General features: G+C 42.9%; 2 protein-coding genes across 4 annotated transcripts in view; one reads left to right on the forward strand and one right to left on the reverse strand.

The window, feature by feature from the left end:
• Positions 1 to 10,224, forward strand: part of LOC105563035 (C-Maf-inducing protein-like) — a 57,457-nt gene extending 47,233 nt beyond the window's left edge. Inside the window, exons 4-9 of the mRNA XM_012014290.1 lie at positions 1,178 to 1,326; positions 1,423 to 1,512; positions 1,627 to 1,879; positions 2,932 to 3,189; positions 4,639 to 4,939; positions 6,866 to 10,224. Of these exons, the coding sequence (XP_011869680.1) occupies positions 1,178 to 1,326; positions 1,423 to 1,512; positions 1,627 to 1,879; positions 2,932 to 3,189; positions 4,639 to 4,939; positions 6,866 to 6,990 (1,176 nt within the window). The 3' untranslated portion in view covers positions 6,991 to 10,224. The remainder of the gene's footprint in view (positions 1 to 1,177; positions 1,327 to 1,422; positions 1,513 to 1,626; positions 1,880 to 2,931; positions 3,190 to 4,638; positions 4,940 to 6,865) is intronic.
• A 64-nt stretch (positions 10,225 to 10,288) lies between these two features.
• LOC105563034 (cartilage oligomeric matrix protein) overlaps positions 10,289 to 15,805 on the reverse strand; it is a 12,497-nt gene continuing 6,980 nt past the window's right edge. For all 3 annotated transcript variants that reach the window (XM_012014288.1, XM_012014287.1, XM_012014289.1), the window contains 9 exons: positions 15,191 to 15,404; positions 14,912 to 15,040; positions 14,331 to 14,607; positions 14,075 to 14,227; positions 13,178 to 13,550; positions 12,635 to 12,985; positions 11,848 to 12,075; positions 11,207 to 11,719; positions 10,289 to 10,977 (listed from right to left, as the gene is read on the reverse strand). In XM_012014288.1, the coding sequence (XP_011869678.1) occupies positions 10,856 to 10,977; positions 11,207 to 11,719; positions 11,848 to 12,075; positions 12,635 to 12,985; positions 13,178 to 13,550; positions 14,075 to 14,227; positions 14,331 to 14,607; positions 14,912 to 15,040; positions 15,191 to 15,404 (2,360 nt within the window). In that variant the 3' untranslated portion in view covers positions 10,289 to 10,855. The remainder of the gene's footprint in view (positions 10,978 to 11,206; positions 11,720 to 11,847; positions 12,076 to 12,634; positions 12,986 to 13,177; positions 13,551 to 14,074; positions 14,228 to 14,330; positions 14,608 to 14,911; positions 15,041 to 15,190; positions 15,405 to 15,805) is intronic.

The following is a 15,805-nucleotide window of genomic DNA, read 5'->3' on the forward strand; positions in this document are numbered from 1 at the left end:
GTTCCCAACCTTGAATATTAGTAATAGCAACCATATGGACACAGTGATGCCAACTATTTAAAAAATTTACTACAAAATATAAGCTTTTAACTATTATTCTGTAACGGTTAGAAATTTAGTTAATTATTTTTATATATAACAGTAAATACAATCACAATAATAGTAAATTTAACTACATTTCTATCATCCACCTTACTAATCGCATGGTAAACAAAAGTGGAGTGGTTCGAAATGTCCTTACTAGAGGGACGCGCGGTACAAGACTTTCTCGTAAGAAGAAAACCGCATAGGATGTTATAAATACGGATAAGTTTATACATTCGAGATTACTTATCTTTTCTTTGAAAGATGCTTTCTTGTACTATTCTTTATGAGTGCAGAGTGATGTAACCAATGAACATAGTGAACGCAATGTATATACAGGGTATACTAAAACCACCAGATATCTTTTTAATCACAGATTCTTTAGAAAATTTCAAGACAAAAATTCTAATACAAAAATGTCGAGGCTATCATAGTTTTTAAATAATAAGTGAGTATATTTTACCAATGATAGGCCTGAGATTTCGGGCGCTCCGGCACGGCGACATGACGAGTGATAAAAGTGTTCCTATGACCCGAGTAGAAAATGAAACACGGCCCTGAAAGGAGCGCGATAGATTTTGCTCTAACGGCTGATCAGATCTTGTTAAGGCAGCCTGATGGCGCCCTGATAAAAAATGTGACGTTGTGTTCTATGTGGCCCTGAAAGCCGTTTCCTGATCAGGACCTAGTACTGCGAACTCTTCTCGTGCCTTGTTACTCCTATAGGGCCCTGTACGGGAATTCTGTAACTTGCTATCGAGGTTTTTCGATAACGTTAATTAGGAACAACCAATGAAAATCTGCGTCTTTTTCGAAAATCATCCTCGCCATTTTGATTTATGACAACCGTATCATAAGTTGAATGACCAATATTGTGTGTATAAGAACTATAATACATTGTTAGGTCAACCATAACTTACGTAGTTGGAAGAATTAGAAAAATGTGGTTGGCTCCTAAAATGACTATAAATTATAGTGAAATTGTGGTAACTGCAACTATTTTTTTTCTGTCAGTGTAGTTGAACGAATTGTTACATTTTTATAAGGAGTGATAAGCGCGAATGTGTTATGACGTTGCGTTGCGTACGTGTAGGTGTTCATCGCCGCTTTGTATGAGAACAACGACGGCGAGCAGGCGATCAGGGATTACATCTCGTCGGTTCACGGGCCGGGTAGCGATTGTCCGCATCCCCGGGTACTCCCCAATCTCGTGTCCATCTGCGTCGCGGCCATATTCCACAGGCAAGTTTCCGCCCAAGTTATAATGGAACTGGATTCCCGTATCGCGGGAAATCACAGACGAGACTCTCATCAACGGTGTCGATTGCGATTTCGCAGGTTCGAGGTGTCGAGTCGCGTATCATCGAACGAGGACAAACCGTCGTCGTTGCCGCCGTTGCAGTGTTACCTGCTCGTCTTGAATATCGCGTAAGTGTTGCATTCACTGACGAACGAGAGCCGCTTCCTCTCGCTGCGTCCTCTCTGAGCTCGAGATCCTCGGTTCTAAACGCGTCTCACGTGTCGAGGGAAACGACGTTGCAGATCGGAGTACACAGATTGGCGTCCGGGCCTCGGGGCACTGCTGCAGCCCGTCCCGTTCCCTGAAGAGGCTTTGGCTGTGAAGGAGGTGCAGGAGTCCGTGCTGATGGGCGTGATGCAACGACTGGCGAAAGACCCGAGGTGCACGGTGCATCGCGTCCTCCTGCCCGTCAGAGAACCGCGTCCAGGCTGGATCCACATCGCCGCGCCGTCCAGCCCGGCTTGTCCAGATCGTGGAGAACTGTTCGGCGAGATGGTGAGAGTCTGTTGACATTTTTTTTTGCGCACAAAGACTAGGTACGTTACTTTTCTTTCGCATACCGTGACTTTGGTAGAGTTCGTAGTGGATTTTGATCAAGCGCTTTAAAACGCAGCTCTCTTTGCTTCTGAGAATCTTACCAATCAATTACGAACGACGATGACATTTACGAGGATCTTTTCACGCTTGCAGAAAGGTCCCTTTGATGTTAAATCTTGAGCGAGACCTCCCGCGAAGATGTTCGGGGAAAAATTTGCAACGCTTGTTATATCTTCTTTTCTTTAATCTGCTGCGTTTCGTGTATTCGGATAGCGCGTGGCGAGAGATAAACATATCTGACGGCGAAATAAAGGGAATACGCGCGAATGAATACGCAATTATCGCGCTTATCGGCGCGACGGGGCATCGAATTTATCCGCACGTGAAACAATTGTGGCGTATTCGGTAGCCGTAATCTCGCGAGCCGAGCGTTTCGAATTGTGCCTATGGCTCCCCGGCCTCCGCACGCGATAACGCACGCTGGAATAAGATCTGTTTTGTTCAGAAACAATTCACCTCCCCCCTCCAACCCCCCGGGAGGAGAAGAAAGGTCGTGGCAGCGTCGATTATTTGACGCGCGATTCGATCGGAGGTCCACCTGAATATTCATGAATCGCTCTTTTGAGATGCGCGGGCGCGTCGTCTTCAATGGACCCCGTATTGACAGCATCAATTCCGATCCTCTCGGAAATAACCGCGGAATCGAACCGCCACAATCGCGCGGAATTAACCAAGTCTATCGGGTTGATTGCGGGCTGGCGAAACGGAACGGTAGGAGGGCTGTCCAATGATCCTCTCGCAGCGAGTAAATTCCGTTCTTGATTACATCCGAGATCATAATTCCGTCGTCGATCCCGTCATCGAGGAATTTTAACGAGCGTAACCGGGAGAACGCCCGCGCGACACGTTGCCTATTTTTAAGTTACGTTAACGAGCGTGGGAATTTTTTTCCCGTCGTTTTCGGGACGCGCGGGAGATTCGATAGATTTATAGCAACGCGTTCTCGATAGCTCACGACCCTGCTGGCGTGCTGCTGTCGGCGGAAGAGGTTCATCGCGTCCCTGCTGAAGCAGGCGGGCGACGATTGCATCCTGCTGGCGGTGCGGGGCTGCGACGCCGCGCAGGAGGCGCTCTGCCTGATGCTCGAGTGGCGTTTACTGCCGAACGAGGAGGCGAGACTTCAGATAGTCAACGCGCTCGAGTCCACGGAGTCCGGGAAGGAGCACTACGCCGCTCTCTGCCAGAGGCAGAAGAACCTGCAGGAGCTGGTAAGCGAGTCCGCGAATCCTCCCGCCGCGGAAAAATTCGACGGCCCTTCGCGCTTGCTCTGTGCTCCGGGGGGAAGAAACAACAGTAACCCATTTCGGGTCCACAATTGGTAATCGAATTATTTGGATTGTTCGTAACTCTAATTTTTTACGAATTTTACCCCGCGCAACTAAAAATCGCAATTCGCTATTCTATCTATATCCAAGATTTTTAACCCTTAAACTACACCCGGGGTCCAGGAGACCCCAACAAAAGTTTGCGTTTAAATATCTTCTATATAAAATGTAAAGTTGGGACTTATGGCGCCATTTGTTGTTAGTTAAAGTCTTCCTTTTTAAGACTACACATTAGTTGTGGGTCCCAAGGTGCTAGTTGACTAGTGACAGCCGTTCAAAGTAGACGCTTCAAAACGCTGGGGTCAATCTGACCCCCTGTGTAGTGTACGAATATTGGGAGGAATTTTTTTCATAATTTTTTGTACAATTTTACTGCATTTCAACTAGAAAAATGTAAGTATTAATTTAAATACCATGCGATTTTTAAAATTAGTTATAACATAAATTATAATACTTTTAGATGGCGTATAATTTGAGAACTCGGAGCATACGCCAGATGCTGTATTGAAATAATGTATTCAACCTTTATTTTTATCATATATTTTGTAAAAAAAGTATTTTACACGCAAAAGACGAATAATATAATTAATTTTTATTGCAATGACCAGTAAAAATGTGCCTTCAATTTTTCCGAATTATCACACCTTCGGTTGTCAAAGTAAATACCTTTTTTGGAATGTGTAGTATTGCAATTATTTTTATCTTAAAGAACATTGTTTCAAGAGTATGCAGTTAAATTTTTAGGTTAAAATATTAAAAAATGAAAACGTTATTGAATTTTAAATAAAAAACGGCATTTTCTGAGCTTCTTTCTACATTTTAATTTTTTTAAATTATTGCAATCTTTATTTATGGCTCGGACCAAGTTTATCCTACTTGTTAATGTTAATATAACATTTCTAATTTTTTACAACATCAAAAAATGAATAGTATCATTGCAGCAATTGTTTAAACTAGCGGGGGTCAGATTGACACCATGTGTAGCGTATGTCTCAAATAGATAGTGTCTAGTTTAAGGGAGTAATATTAACCAATTCTCTCAATTAGTTCTGTCGATATTCAGTAACGCGAAGATAATTTTCACTTAAGAGGCACTAACTGGAATGTTAAGTTGCTTAACTACAAAAAAACGGTCAAAATTTTTCCCAGAGTAGAGTTACGAACAATCCGAATAATTCTATTACTAACTGTGGGCCCCAAAATGGGTTGCTAACTGTTTTCTTCCCAGAGTGCTGTTGCTTTCTTTCTTTTTTTTGTACTAACGATAAATTCCGTCGGTATCCAACCCTATTCTATACACGTACGACGTATGAATACGTTCGCTCTCGCCAGCAACAAAAGGGTGGACCCCGGAAACTGACGCTACCGGTACGGGCGACCGACGCCGACGTCGCCCTTTTGCTGGGCGGTCGTGCCCTCGGTAATCTCGAATGCCTCAGCCTCGCCTTCACTTCCGTCACGTCCGCGTGTGCGGAACAGCTGATAAAGCTACCGGCGCTGAGATACCTGAATCTGTGGGCTACGCAATTTGGCGACACCGGCCTACAGATGATCAGCGAGCACCTACAGAAGCTGCAAGTGCTAAACCTCTGCGAGACGCCCGTGTCCGACAAAGGCATCTCCACGTTGGCCTGTGAGTATCCTAGTACCAAAAGCTTGAGATTCGGTGTAAAAACGATTGTAACTTATAGCGAATTCGGTTGGTTGCACTAGTGCCGCACTGAGTGCGCACTAGGCCTTGTTTCCAGTCAATTTTTATATTTAAAGATCATCTTAAATACCTCTTGCAATATTTCTTACCCAGACAAATGGTCTGTACAACGTTTACACGGATCACTTTTTGATTAAATACTCTTTGAACGTGTATTGAAGACAAAGTTAAATATAAGAACTGGCTATAAACAGGCCTTAGTGTGCACTCAGTGCGCACTAGTGCAAGCAACCGAATTCGCTATTATTCGTTTACTCGGTAAAATTAATCTTAGGCCGGTATTTGTAGTCGATTTTTATTTCAAAATCATCTTAAGTGCACTGATAGAAAAAAAATGGTAAGAATAACTATGATCTCAGTATATTTTATAGTGAATTTTGGCTCCAAACATATTTTTATAGTTTTATTAAACATGCAAAATATAGCAGAGCGAATACAAATTTATAGTCATTATCACCATGACATAAATTAGCACAACCATATGAAATAGTTATAGTAAACTAAAAGTAGATTTTTGTGTAATTAACCGTACTATAAAATAAAGTTACCCGAAACACAGTGAAAAGTACGATAAAACATACGAAATAGTATTAAACTGTACAACAGTATGCAATAGTAATAAATCGTATTTATATTGGAAGTAATATTCCCCGCTTTTTATTACATATACATTGCGTTCACTATGTTCGTTGTTTACATCACTTTGCACTCGTAAAGAATGGTACCAGAAAGCCTCTTTCAAAGAAAAGATATGCAATCTTATACGAATGTATAAACTTATCCGTATTTATAACACCCTAAGCTGTTTTCTTCTTATTACGAGAAAGTCTTGTACCGCGCATCCCTCTTGCGAGGACATTCCGAACCACTTCACTTTTATTTACCATGCGATTAGTAAGGTGAATGATATAAATGTAGTTAAATTTACTATTATTGTGATTGTGTCTATATGGTTGCTATTACTAATATTATGGTATAGTAATAATTACTGTAAAAATAATATTCCTGACTATAATTATTTTACTACCCAAGTAGAACAAATTAATCACAAAAACGTCAATATGACATTAAAATGATGAAGTTTAAGTCATAAAATGAACGACATCAAGATTTACTTTGCAATGACTGATTTATGACATGCTGTTTTATGATATTCGTGACGTGTATAATAATTTTATATATAATAATATATTACAGATTACATGATCAGTCTTATATTATGTTTATCTTATATTACTTCAATTTATTTTTAATGTATAATATTTAATTAACTTTGCTTTGGAGAACAAGATTTGCTTTGGAAAACAAGATCATTTTTACAACATTTTGATGTCTTAATGATGTCACAAATAGGTGCTCTCGGTGGGCTATTTTGACATCACCATGATGCATAAAAAATAATAAAAAATTATGTCATCTTGATGTTTTCATGACTAATACGTTCTACTTGGGTATGCAATTATAGTTTCAAATACTACATTTTTTTTTATCAGTGTGTTATCTTAAGAGGCTAATACGGCTCTGTGATTGGTTAAAAACACATTAAGAGCATAGTTAAGTTAATCTTAAATATAAGAACGGACTATGAATACCGGCCTTAAAGTATGAAGCGGATGAAGAAGCTAGATTTAGATGATTTAATTATTTTGTAATAACAAGAAGCGCGCAGAGATTTGAAAATTATGAATGCAAGCAATACTGCATGCGAGATAAAAGATGGAATTATTTCAACGTTAAATTTCAGTATCAATCAAATAAATTTTTTGATTCTCGAGTTTTGGCTCATTTCGCGCGAGACCTAAACACCTCAGCCTGTCGCTTGAAAAAACTGCTACCGCTTTGTTGCAGCATTAACCAGCCTAAGGAAATTGAATCTGAATAGCACGAAGCTGTCGGCTCAGACATTCGAGTCGCTGAAGAAGCGACTGCCGGCCCTGCAGGAATTCGACGTTCGATACACGGAGGCCTGGTGACCCGAGGTCACGTCCAGCACCTCGCCCAACGGCATTCTTCGTGACGCGATAACGAAGAAGCAACGCTGAGGTGTTTGGTCGTTCGGAGGGAAATTCAAGAGACTTGACGGAGTGACGTTCGTATTCTTGATGTCCAACCAATCCGATCGAATTATCGAGCATTGGGCGCGATGCGTTCGTTCGTTTTCTTTCGATCCGGCTAAGCGTACAGACTACGGCAAACGGAATGTTCCGACGCTCGCGACTCACTTTTGAGCCTTCTCGTTTGCACCGAACATTCGCCTTCGAAAGCGCTCGCGCATATTTTGTGCTCGCTGCTAAATCTAACCGAATGTTACGCGAATAGAAATGGCAGTTCGGCTGTTCGTTCGCTTAGTCTGTGCGCACCCTAATACGCGATCAGCATAACGACCGCGGAAAATTATGTCAGTGAGACTTTCCCAGCGAGGGAGGGAAACAAAGTCTTCTGCTAAGTACCGTGCGGGATAAGCGAAGAGCCTTTTATCGTATTTTTACGTATCTCCGACGTATCTCGCTTCTTCCGGTTTAATCGCGCGACGGCTTGTTCTTTCCAGAGGGCGATAAATATGCGCGATAGGATTGACGGTATCACGTATTTAGTAGACAACGCAGATATCAATATATTCGTGTTGTTCACTAAATGTATCTTCCATTTTAAACTGATATTATTTACGCGAGACGTTAGATTCTTACGAGAACTCGTGCCAGGCGGCTCGACTCCCACGACGCGTGTTAATTTAGAAACGTCCCTTCCGCGTCGTCGTCGAGTGGAGAGCGCACTTTTCAGGAACATTCCAGCGTCGCGAACTCGGACGTCAGTTTTCAGGAAAGACGCGCATTCGTTTGAATAAATAAATTATATTGGCGACGAGCCGCCTCTGTCGGGCATTTGCATAGAATTCGTTTGCGAGATACCGCGTCGCGGCACGTGCAACGATTGCGTCGAAGAGCGATCGCCAGAGCCAAGGAACGCTAGACGTCCCATAAGTTGGCGGGACAAAGAAAAAATCTGTTCCTTTGTAAGTTTGAAAAAAAGGTGCAACATAATTTTTTTTAAACTTACGGAGCAACAAATAAAAATATTACTTAGAATTGATTCCGCTCATTTTGTTCCGCCAACTTGTAAGACGTAACGCTAGTCGTTTGCGACAAGTTGCCCACCTGGGGGCTGGCGAGGGGAACATTTGCATAGAACATTTGTGGCAATAACGCGCTTGCCTCGACGGTTCTGATCGAAAACGACCGTTGATCGCGTTTGACGATCGTTTACATTTTTACGCAACTCCGAAGGCTGGTTCCGAGCGTCAAAGTTTAACAATAGCTTCAGTTCCTTCCTCCATCTATTTCGAGTTTCCGGGAAAAGGCGAGTTGTTTCCGCTCGTTTCTACGCCGTTAGAAGCGCGATACATCTTCCTCCTCTCCCTTGCATCTTTTTTTTATACACGCGCGCGTTCACTTTTGAAAGATGCTATTACTTTTTCGACGGAGATTACAAGTATCGACGTCCGATTTTTGTTCGTTAAGCACGCGAGCGTTTAGTTTATCATTCGCGCCGACGAGGTTGACAGTTGTTTCGATCTGTCGCATCGCGGGAAGACTCTCTGCTAACGGGAGGCTCCCTGCCAACAGGAGTAAAAGGAAATCAAATAGTTATTTTCGACGGATAATTTCGCGCAACGAGAGTCTTTCTCTGCCTCTAAATCTCGCGATATGCGGACAAGAGAGATCGTCGGACGCTTGGACCGAATCATCGTCCAACGTTGATTACAAGAGTCCTGGCCGATGGGATAATCGGCGAGACCAGCGTGACGACGGTAACGATCGTGACGATCCTCCGGCGATCGCCGAAACAAAGACTGTTCCCACTCGTGTGTCACTGCGTTGCTGGACCGCAGCCGCCAATCGATCCCTCTGCGCGAAGTGTCCTTGCCGTCGGGGGACACTACCGACGCTCACCCCTTTCCGTTCGAGGCGTGCCCAACTGCCTTAATCAGCGAGTTCTGAGCGACCACTGCCACTGCCGCATCGCGTTGACGAGCGCGATCTTTAACTCTAGCGAAAATGAAGGAGCGAAGCTTTGAAAAACGGTCCCGTGGTTCTGTCGGGAGTCCGTCGGGAGGCCCCCGGCGTTTCGCGTTCAGACGGAGCTTCGAACGAGCCGCGAACGACGCGGCTCGCGCACACGTGCATTTCGTTCTCTAGTGTAAATAGATAGATAGGTAGGTTATTAAGGATCGTCTCCCTCTCCCGTTTCTCCTTCGATTAATTAGATAGATTTTAATTATTTATTCTCTACCTAGAATCTTCTCGTATTTATATATATATATACATAATATATATATATATATATATATATATATATATATATATAACGATAATAATATTACATGTATGTCACACGATCCAACTCGTACTAGCGTGAACACGCGTTTAGGGGGATAGTCGATACCTCGAGTTTAGAGCGCCGGTAAGAAAGAGGAGAAAGAAAGGGAGAGAGGGGGAGAGAGAGAGAGAAAGAGAGCGAGAGAGGGTACCTCTCGAAGAGTGGCAGGATTCGGCCGTCATTCGGGAATCGCGGCGATGACGATCGACGGTTTCGCAAAAGGAAATAGTCTCGTCCCGATTATTGTAAATGCCGCAAGGGAACAAGCATTGTAAGAAGACTGTTTACGTCAATTTCAATAAGGATCATTAACTTAGGGAGCCACGAATTAATTACTCCAGTTAATTCCTCATCGTCACGCGCGTCTGCGTGCGAAACAAATAAAATTCGAATTTAATACCTCACAGCCACTTCCGTTCCGTCACGCCTTCCGTTGTCTCTCACGTCAGCGAGATCGGGCACTTGGCTTTTCCGCGACTCGCCGTAAGCTAAAAGAGAGGTTTCTCTTTCAGTTTTGCCCTTCAAAATCGTTTCGTCCTCGCATGTAATTCTAGCTGTTGTCGTTTTCGTCGGCGAGAATCTGTAAAACATACTCTGTTAAACGTGTTACGAGAATGATCGGATGATTCAGCGTTAAATTATTAATAGTCGTATCTTTCTTTGACATTTTCGTACGAATAAACTGTTTAATCGAAGAACATTGTTGCCTGCGTACTTGGTTTGCCGTTTACTCGGACAACACCGCGCCCTGACAGTCACTCCCATTAACGTTTACCAATTATCTTTCCAGGGATGAAGTATGAAGATCATTAACGTTCGATGAACATACTATTTGTTATATTTCGTTGCTGCACACGTTGGACAAGTGAAGCGATTAAATGAATAACGGTGCAATTTAAGTATTGACGATTATTACTTTATTTTGCTCTATTAAATACGAAAGTAATTTTTGTTGCACCTTAGAGAGATACAAATAAATGCTGGATCGTTAAAATCATTATGATTCCATACATCTCAGACTATAAGTTAACATACATATTAATCGTATTGTTGTGACTTTGTATTATTCTCTACATCTGCACAAGGTAAGTACGTTTGGTTTTATAGTAATATCGAAATTGAGATAATACAATCTTTTTCTAAATACAATAAAAATTAATGGGTTAAGTAGGAGAAACATATTTGTCATTTTGTGAAATATTAAATATCTTTGTTATACAAGACTTCTAGATATATATATATATATAAAATATACAAAATTTATCATAAAATTTCAAATTTATGCAAATTAAGTTTATTTAAATGCGTCAGAGATACGCTATTTTGACGTTTTATTATAGTAGATTATAATTCGCTTGTGGCTCCTCGATTATTTTAAAATTAAAATCACGGAGATTTAGATTTGATCCCCGCGCTCCTCGTTTACTCGTTGTAACAACAAAATAAATCATCGAGAGCCTTTTAGAAGTCGTAATTCATTCTGCGCTGTATTGTTTGCTGTTGGTAGTTGCTAGCAATTTCCAGCTCAACTTCTCTCTTCAGATTATCAGGTAATTGATCCCATACAGTTTGAGGCACGGTATCTGAAAAATAACGTTAATCCCTTGTCTGTAAACGTCACAATTGTAAACTTAATATATTTTGAGCTTAAAACATCCTACGAATTTCCATGGAAATTATTTCTCTGTATAAATTATTCAATTAAATTTACTTCACATTTCTATTGGACTCGTTAGAATAATTAAATTATGACGTGGGAATAATTTAGGCCTCTGATCAAGGTCTGTGCTGCGTAAAAATTGCTTGTTTTACCTGTGCACTTGTACATTAAATCCGACCAGGTGATCATCTCCTGCGAGAAGCAATAGACACCTAGTTTACCGCCTTGCAGAGTCGAGTCGAACACGTTCCCGGAATCGGTTACCAGTTGCGTGCCCTGATACAACCAGAATCTGATGAGGCCGATCTTAGGCCTGTGCAATAGATGCCACCTGTATGACACTCTTGGCTGCCAGCCGAACTTCCTCGGGTCCTTCCACAAGACCCTCACCTGATTGGGAGTATCTTCCTTATGCCAGAGGCTATTTCGGAGCATCTCGCCCGGCCCAGTCTCGGACTGGATGAGCTTCAATATAATCCCGGGTTCAGCTTCGGCACGGAAAGGGGCCGGCTCCCAATAGACCTGTTCTCCCTTCTTCCAGTAAACAACGTAAAAATGTCGATTATCCTGGTAGGAAAAGACGAAGCCCACGAAATCGTCGTCGTCGTCGTGATTATCGATGTAGAAGGTTCCTTCGAAGTCGACGTTAGTCATCGTGTCCGGTCCTTTGTAGATAAAGAAGACGATAAAAAGATTCATAGAATTAGTTAATAATTAAGTAAGATTTCACCTTTTCTCACATCCGTTTAATCTATACGACAGTATCTTTATGATACCCATAAGATGAACTTACCTATCGCGATGCCGGGATCGCTGTTAAGAAGCTCTTGAATCTCAGCACCTTGATTGTGAATTTTCCACACGGGATCCTGCTGCGTGGTGCCAAATGGATCGAGAGCGACCGTAAAGTATTTACGGAAGTCCGTTGTCCATATTAGACTGTTATTAGGACAATTATCCTCGGTATTAATAACTGTGTCGTTGTCGTTGTCGTTCCAGCATGCATCGCCAATGCCTCTGTCTGTGTGCAAAAATATGATCTTCATGTCTTTCTCCGCAACTAACAATTAACAATAACTTTTCACAGAAGACATTATAAATATCCTGTTTAAAATCGGGAAAACGTTGACTATAGTGGCCTCGTGTTCAATACAGGGTGTTGTGTAATACCCGCCTCACCTCTTATTTGCGAATAGTCAAAATAGTTTACGAGTTATTAATTATTAAAAATCGCTGTCTTAGCCCGGCCTACCGCCCAATTATTATACGTAACCGTTGCCGTGTGTCATAAACAACTCCCAGCGCGCCTAGCAACGCCAATCGCGGGACGGCCGCATCTCGCCGCGCGCTATAATTGGGCGGTAGGCCGGGCTAAGACAGCGAATTTTAAGAATTAATAACTCGTTAACCATTGCGAAAATTGCAAAATGCTACGGGACTTTTCAACTCAGTCTAATCCGCTCTATCTGTAAATAAGTGGTGAGGCGGGTATTACATAACACCCTGTATATAAAACTGTTCATCCTCTTGTAGAAAAGATCACGTTACAGTCTAAACGCTCTTGAAAAGTTAAACCTTACGTGTGCTACGTTGATCCGGGTTATAGACGTAAGGGCAGTTATCGCTTCTGTTGGGTACGTTATCTCCATCGATGTCGTCGTCGCACTCGTCGCCGAGGCCGTCGTGGTCGCCGTCGTTCTGTCCGGGATTCGCCACGTCCGGACAATTATCCTTATCATCCTGGATGCCGTCCCTATCGCGATCCGCGTTGGTGTCGCAAACATCCCCGACACCGTCGCCGTCGACGTCTCCCTGGTCAGGATTGCTGATGGTAGGACAGTTGTCGCAGACGTCGCCGATGCCGTCCGCGTCGGTGTCGCGCTGATTCGGATTCTTTATATTGAGACAGTTGTCCTGAGTGTTGTATATACCTGAACGATATCTCTTTATCAGCGATATCCTTCGCGCGTCGGTAGCTTTAATTAATAATCATTCTCTAATGCGAAATAACGAAGCGATACGTAGAACGCGATTTTTTATTCGGCATTTCTCCTTATTTTTCGTTACGTTTCTTTTACTCGACATTTAATCTCGACTTCTCTTTCAGCGTTAAAGATTTATACCGTCATTATCCAAATCGTTATCGCACGCGTCGCCCGAGCCGTCGTCGTCCAAGTCTTCCTGACGCGGATTCCAATTCAACGGGCAATTGTCGCAGGCGTCGCCGATCTTGTCGCTGTCGCTGTCCATCTGGTCCGGATTATAAATGTGCAGACAGTTGTCGGACAGATTCAATATACCGTCGTTGTCCGCGTCGTCGTCGCAGGCGTCGCCAGTCCCATCCTCGTCGGCGTCTTCCTGGCCGCTGTTCGGCACAGTCGGACAATTGTCGGCGTGACAGCGACGGTCGTGGCAGCGAAGGCTCCTGTCGGGGATGCCGTCGCTGTCGCTGTCGGGACCGCAAGAATATCCGTTTCCGGCCCAACCGACGCGACACTGCAAAATATCAAATGGTTTAATGAATAAAATTAGACGAATCGATAATTATAATTAAATCCACGAAATAGGAATTAAGTTTTCATCCTTGTGAGTTCTCTTTCCTAGACTCTCTTTTTTTCTTTACTATGCTATTTCCTCCCCCTCTTAATTTCCATGGTATTATCTTCAATTTTATTAAATAGCAATTAGTTACATATTATTATAATTATGAAAGCGTAAAGAGAATTTTAAAGGTACGGATAGCCATTTTTTCTCTAATTTTTCTAGATACTGTTTTGAAATTATTCCACTATAAGCTTGTACAGTCACCGGCAATGAATCATTTCGCAAGAGGGCAAGTGGCTTTCTCCACTCTAGCCAATCGACGATTTATCAACGAGTGGTGGAACAACAATTCTCCTCTCGCGAAGCGATTTATTGCAGTTTTTTTTTCCGAGTAAAATTATCGCTGGACCATGGATCCAAGAATAATTCCGTATAAATCTCGAGTTCTCGGCATAATTTTCGTTGCAGATGCTTACCTTGCATACAAATTCGTTGTTGTACATGGAGATGCAATTGGCATTAACATCGCAAACCGTTATCATATCCGGACAGACGTCATGCTGAAGATGACAGCCTGTTGTTTGATTGCCGATGTAACCACTTCTACACGAACCGCATCTGTAGGATCCCTTTAAAACCGGAGAGCAACATCGTTGAAAGTTGAAGCACACGAGACGAGATAGATCCTGGGCGCGTTTCTATTTCTAAAATGAAAAGTCATAAATTCCTCACCTCCGTGTTAATACACTCGGAATAGGGATCGCATCCACCGTTGTTGGTTTCGCACTCGTTTATGTCCTGGCACATCTGTTTGCGCGTCCTGGCCATCTCGACGCCGACGCCTTCCGTTATTGGCCCCGTGTAGCCTGTCGGGCAGCGGTCGCATCTATACCCAGGGTGGAGATTGATGCACCGCACTCCAGGGTGACAGGGTCGCGCCAGCTCGCATTCGTTCGCGTCGAGGCAGACCGTGCCGTTGCCCACGTATCCCAATGGACATGAGCCGCATCTGCATCGCGCACGAGATTAACATGAAGATTACCATAAGACACATGATGAAAGCTACACGATATGCATACTCGAATGACGTTCTATGCCATTAGAAGACAAAAAATAAATAAAGAAACTCGTTTGAAGAATTAGAAGTAGATGTGAAATTTTTTTCCTATCGTTTCTTTATTACGTCTTGTATAAAAAATTAATTAATAATTTTTAAGAACGAGTCTTTTTCTCACTTCTGTGCTTTCACAGAATTCGAATTAATTTCAGTAAAAAAAATGATGTAGAATCTGAAGAAGATATAAAACGTTTACTTGTAGTACGGTGGACTGTGAGTGGGATAGCATTTAACTTCTGGATGACAGGGGTGGTGGTCGCAGGAATTTCTCGTTCTATCGCATCTTACGCCGTCGCCGACGTATCCGCTCGGACATCCGCCGCATCTGAAAACAGAAATATAAGGTCCTTGTGAAATATTTGCATTACTCGTCAACATCAAGGTGTCATCTTCAATTCGTCTTGTCTATACTTTCGTCTCATTCTATTATAACAAAGTTGAATGAACATTGTAGATTTAGTGACGATTTTCTTACCTGTAACCATTCTCGTCGTCGTCGTAACACCGCACCCCCTGGAAGCACGGCCGCTGAATGCAGGTGATGACATGGATCTTGGTGCAGACCCGCCCGTTTCCGGTGTAACCGCGACGACAGGGTCCGCACTGGGGTCCGCTCGGTGTGTTACGGCAATCGACGCCGGGGTAGCACGGGGAGTTATGGTCGCACGTGGACGGCGGCGGTGTTGGCACTACGGAATTACCGGGATCACGGCTCGAATGACGAGTGAATTTGCCAATTTTCGGGAGACTTTCGACAGCCGGATTCTCTCCCATACGCGCCGTCCGCAACGCCGAGCGGGCCCGGCGCGGGTCCAGAAAATTATGCGACGGCCCAGCGTGTCGTACGTGCACGTGCAAGTGATATAACATAATTACGCTTAAAGAGATTGTGACCTAAGATCGTCGCGGATTCTGCGCATTCTTTATCTCTTTAGAATAAGGAAAATGTAACAAGGGATAACGGTGACGCAATTGCAAAGCTGTTTATCCTAATTTTAGTTTAATATCTGCTTATAGAATATCGAGGTTTATCTGAAGAAATAGAGAGAGAGAGAGAGAGAGAGAGAGAGAGAGAGAGAGAGAGAGAGAG

The sequence above is a fragment of the Vollenhovia emeryi genome, unplaced genomic scaffold, assembly GCF_000949405.1.
Source record: "Vollenhovia emeryi isolate VEMERY1.0 unplaced genomic scaffold, V.emery_V1.0 DF939181.1, whole genome shotgun sequence".
NCBI lineage: Eukaryota > Metazoa > Arthropoda > Insecta > Hymenoptera > Formicidae > Vollenhovia > Vollenhovia emeryi.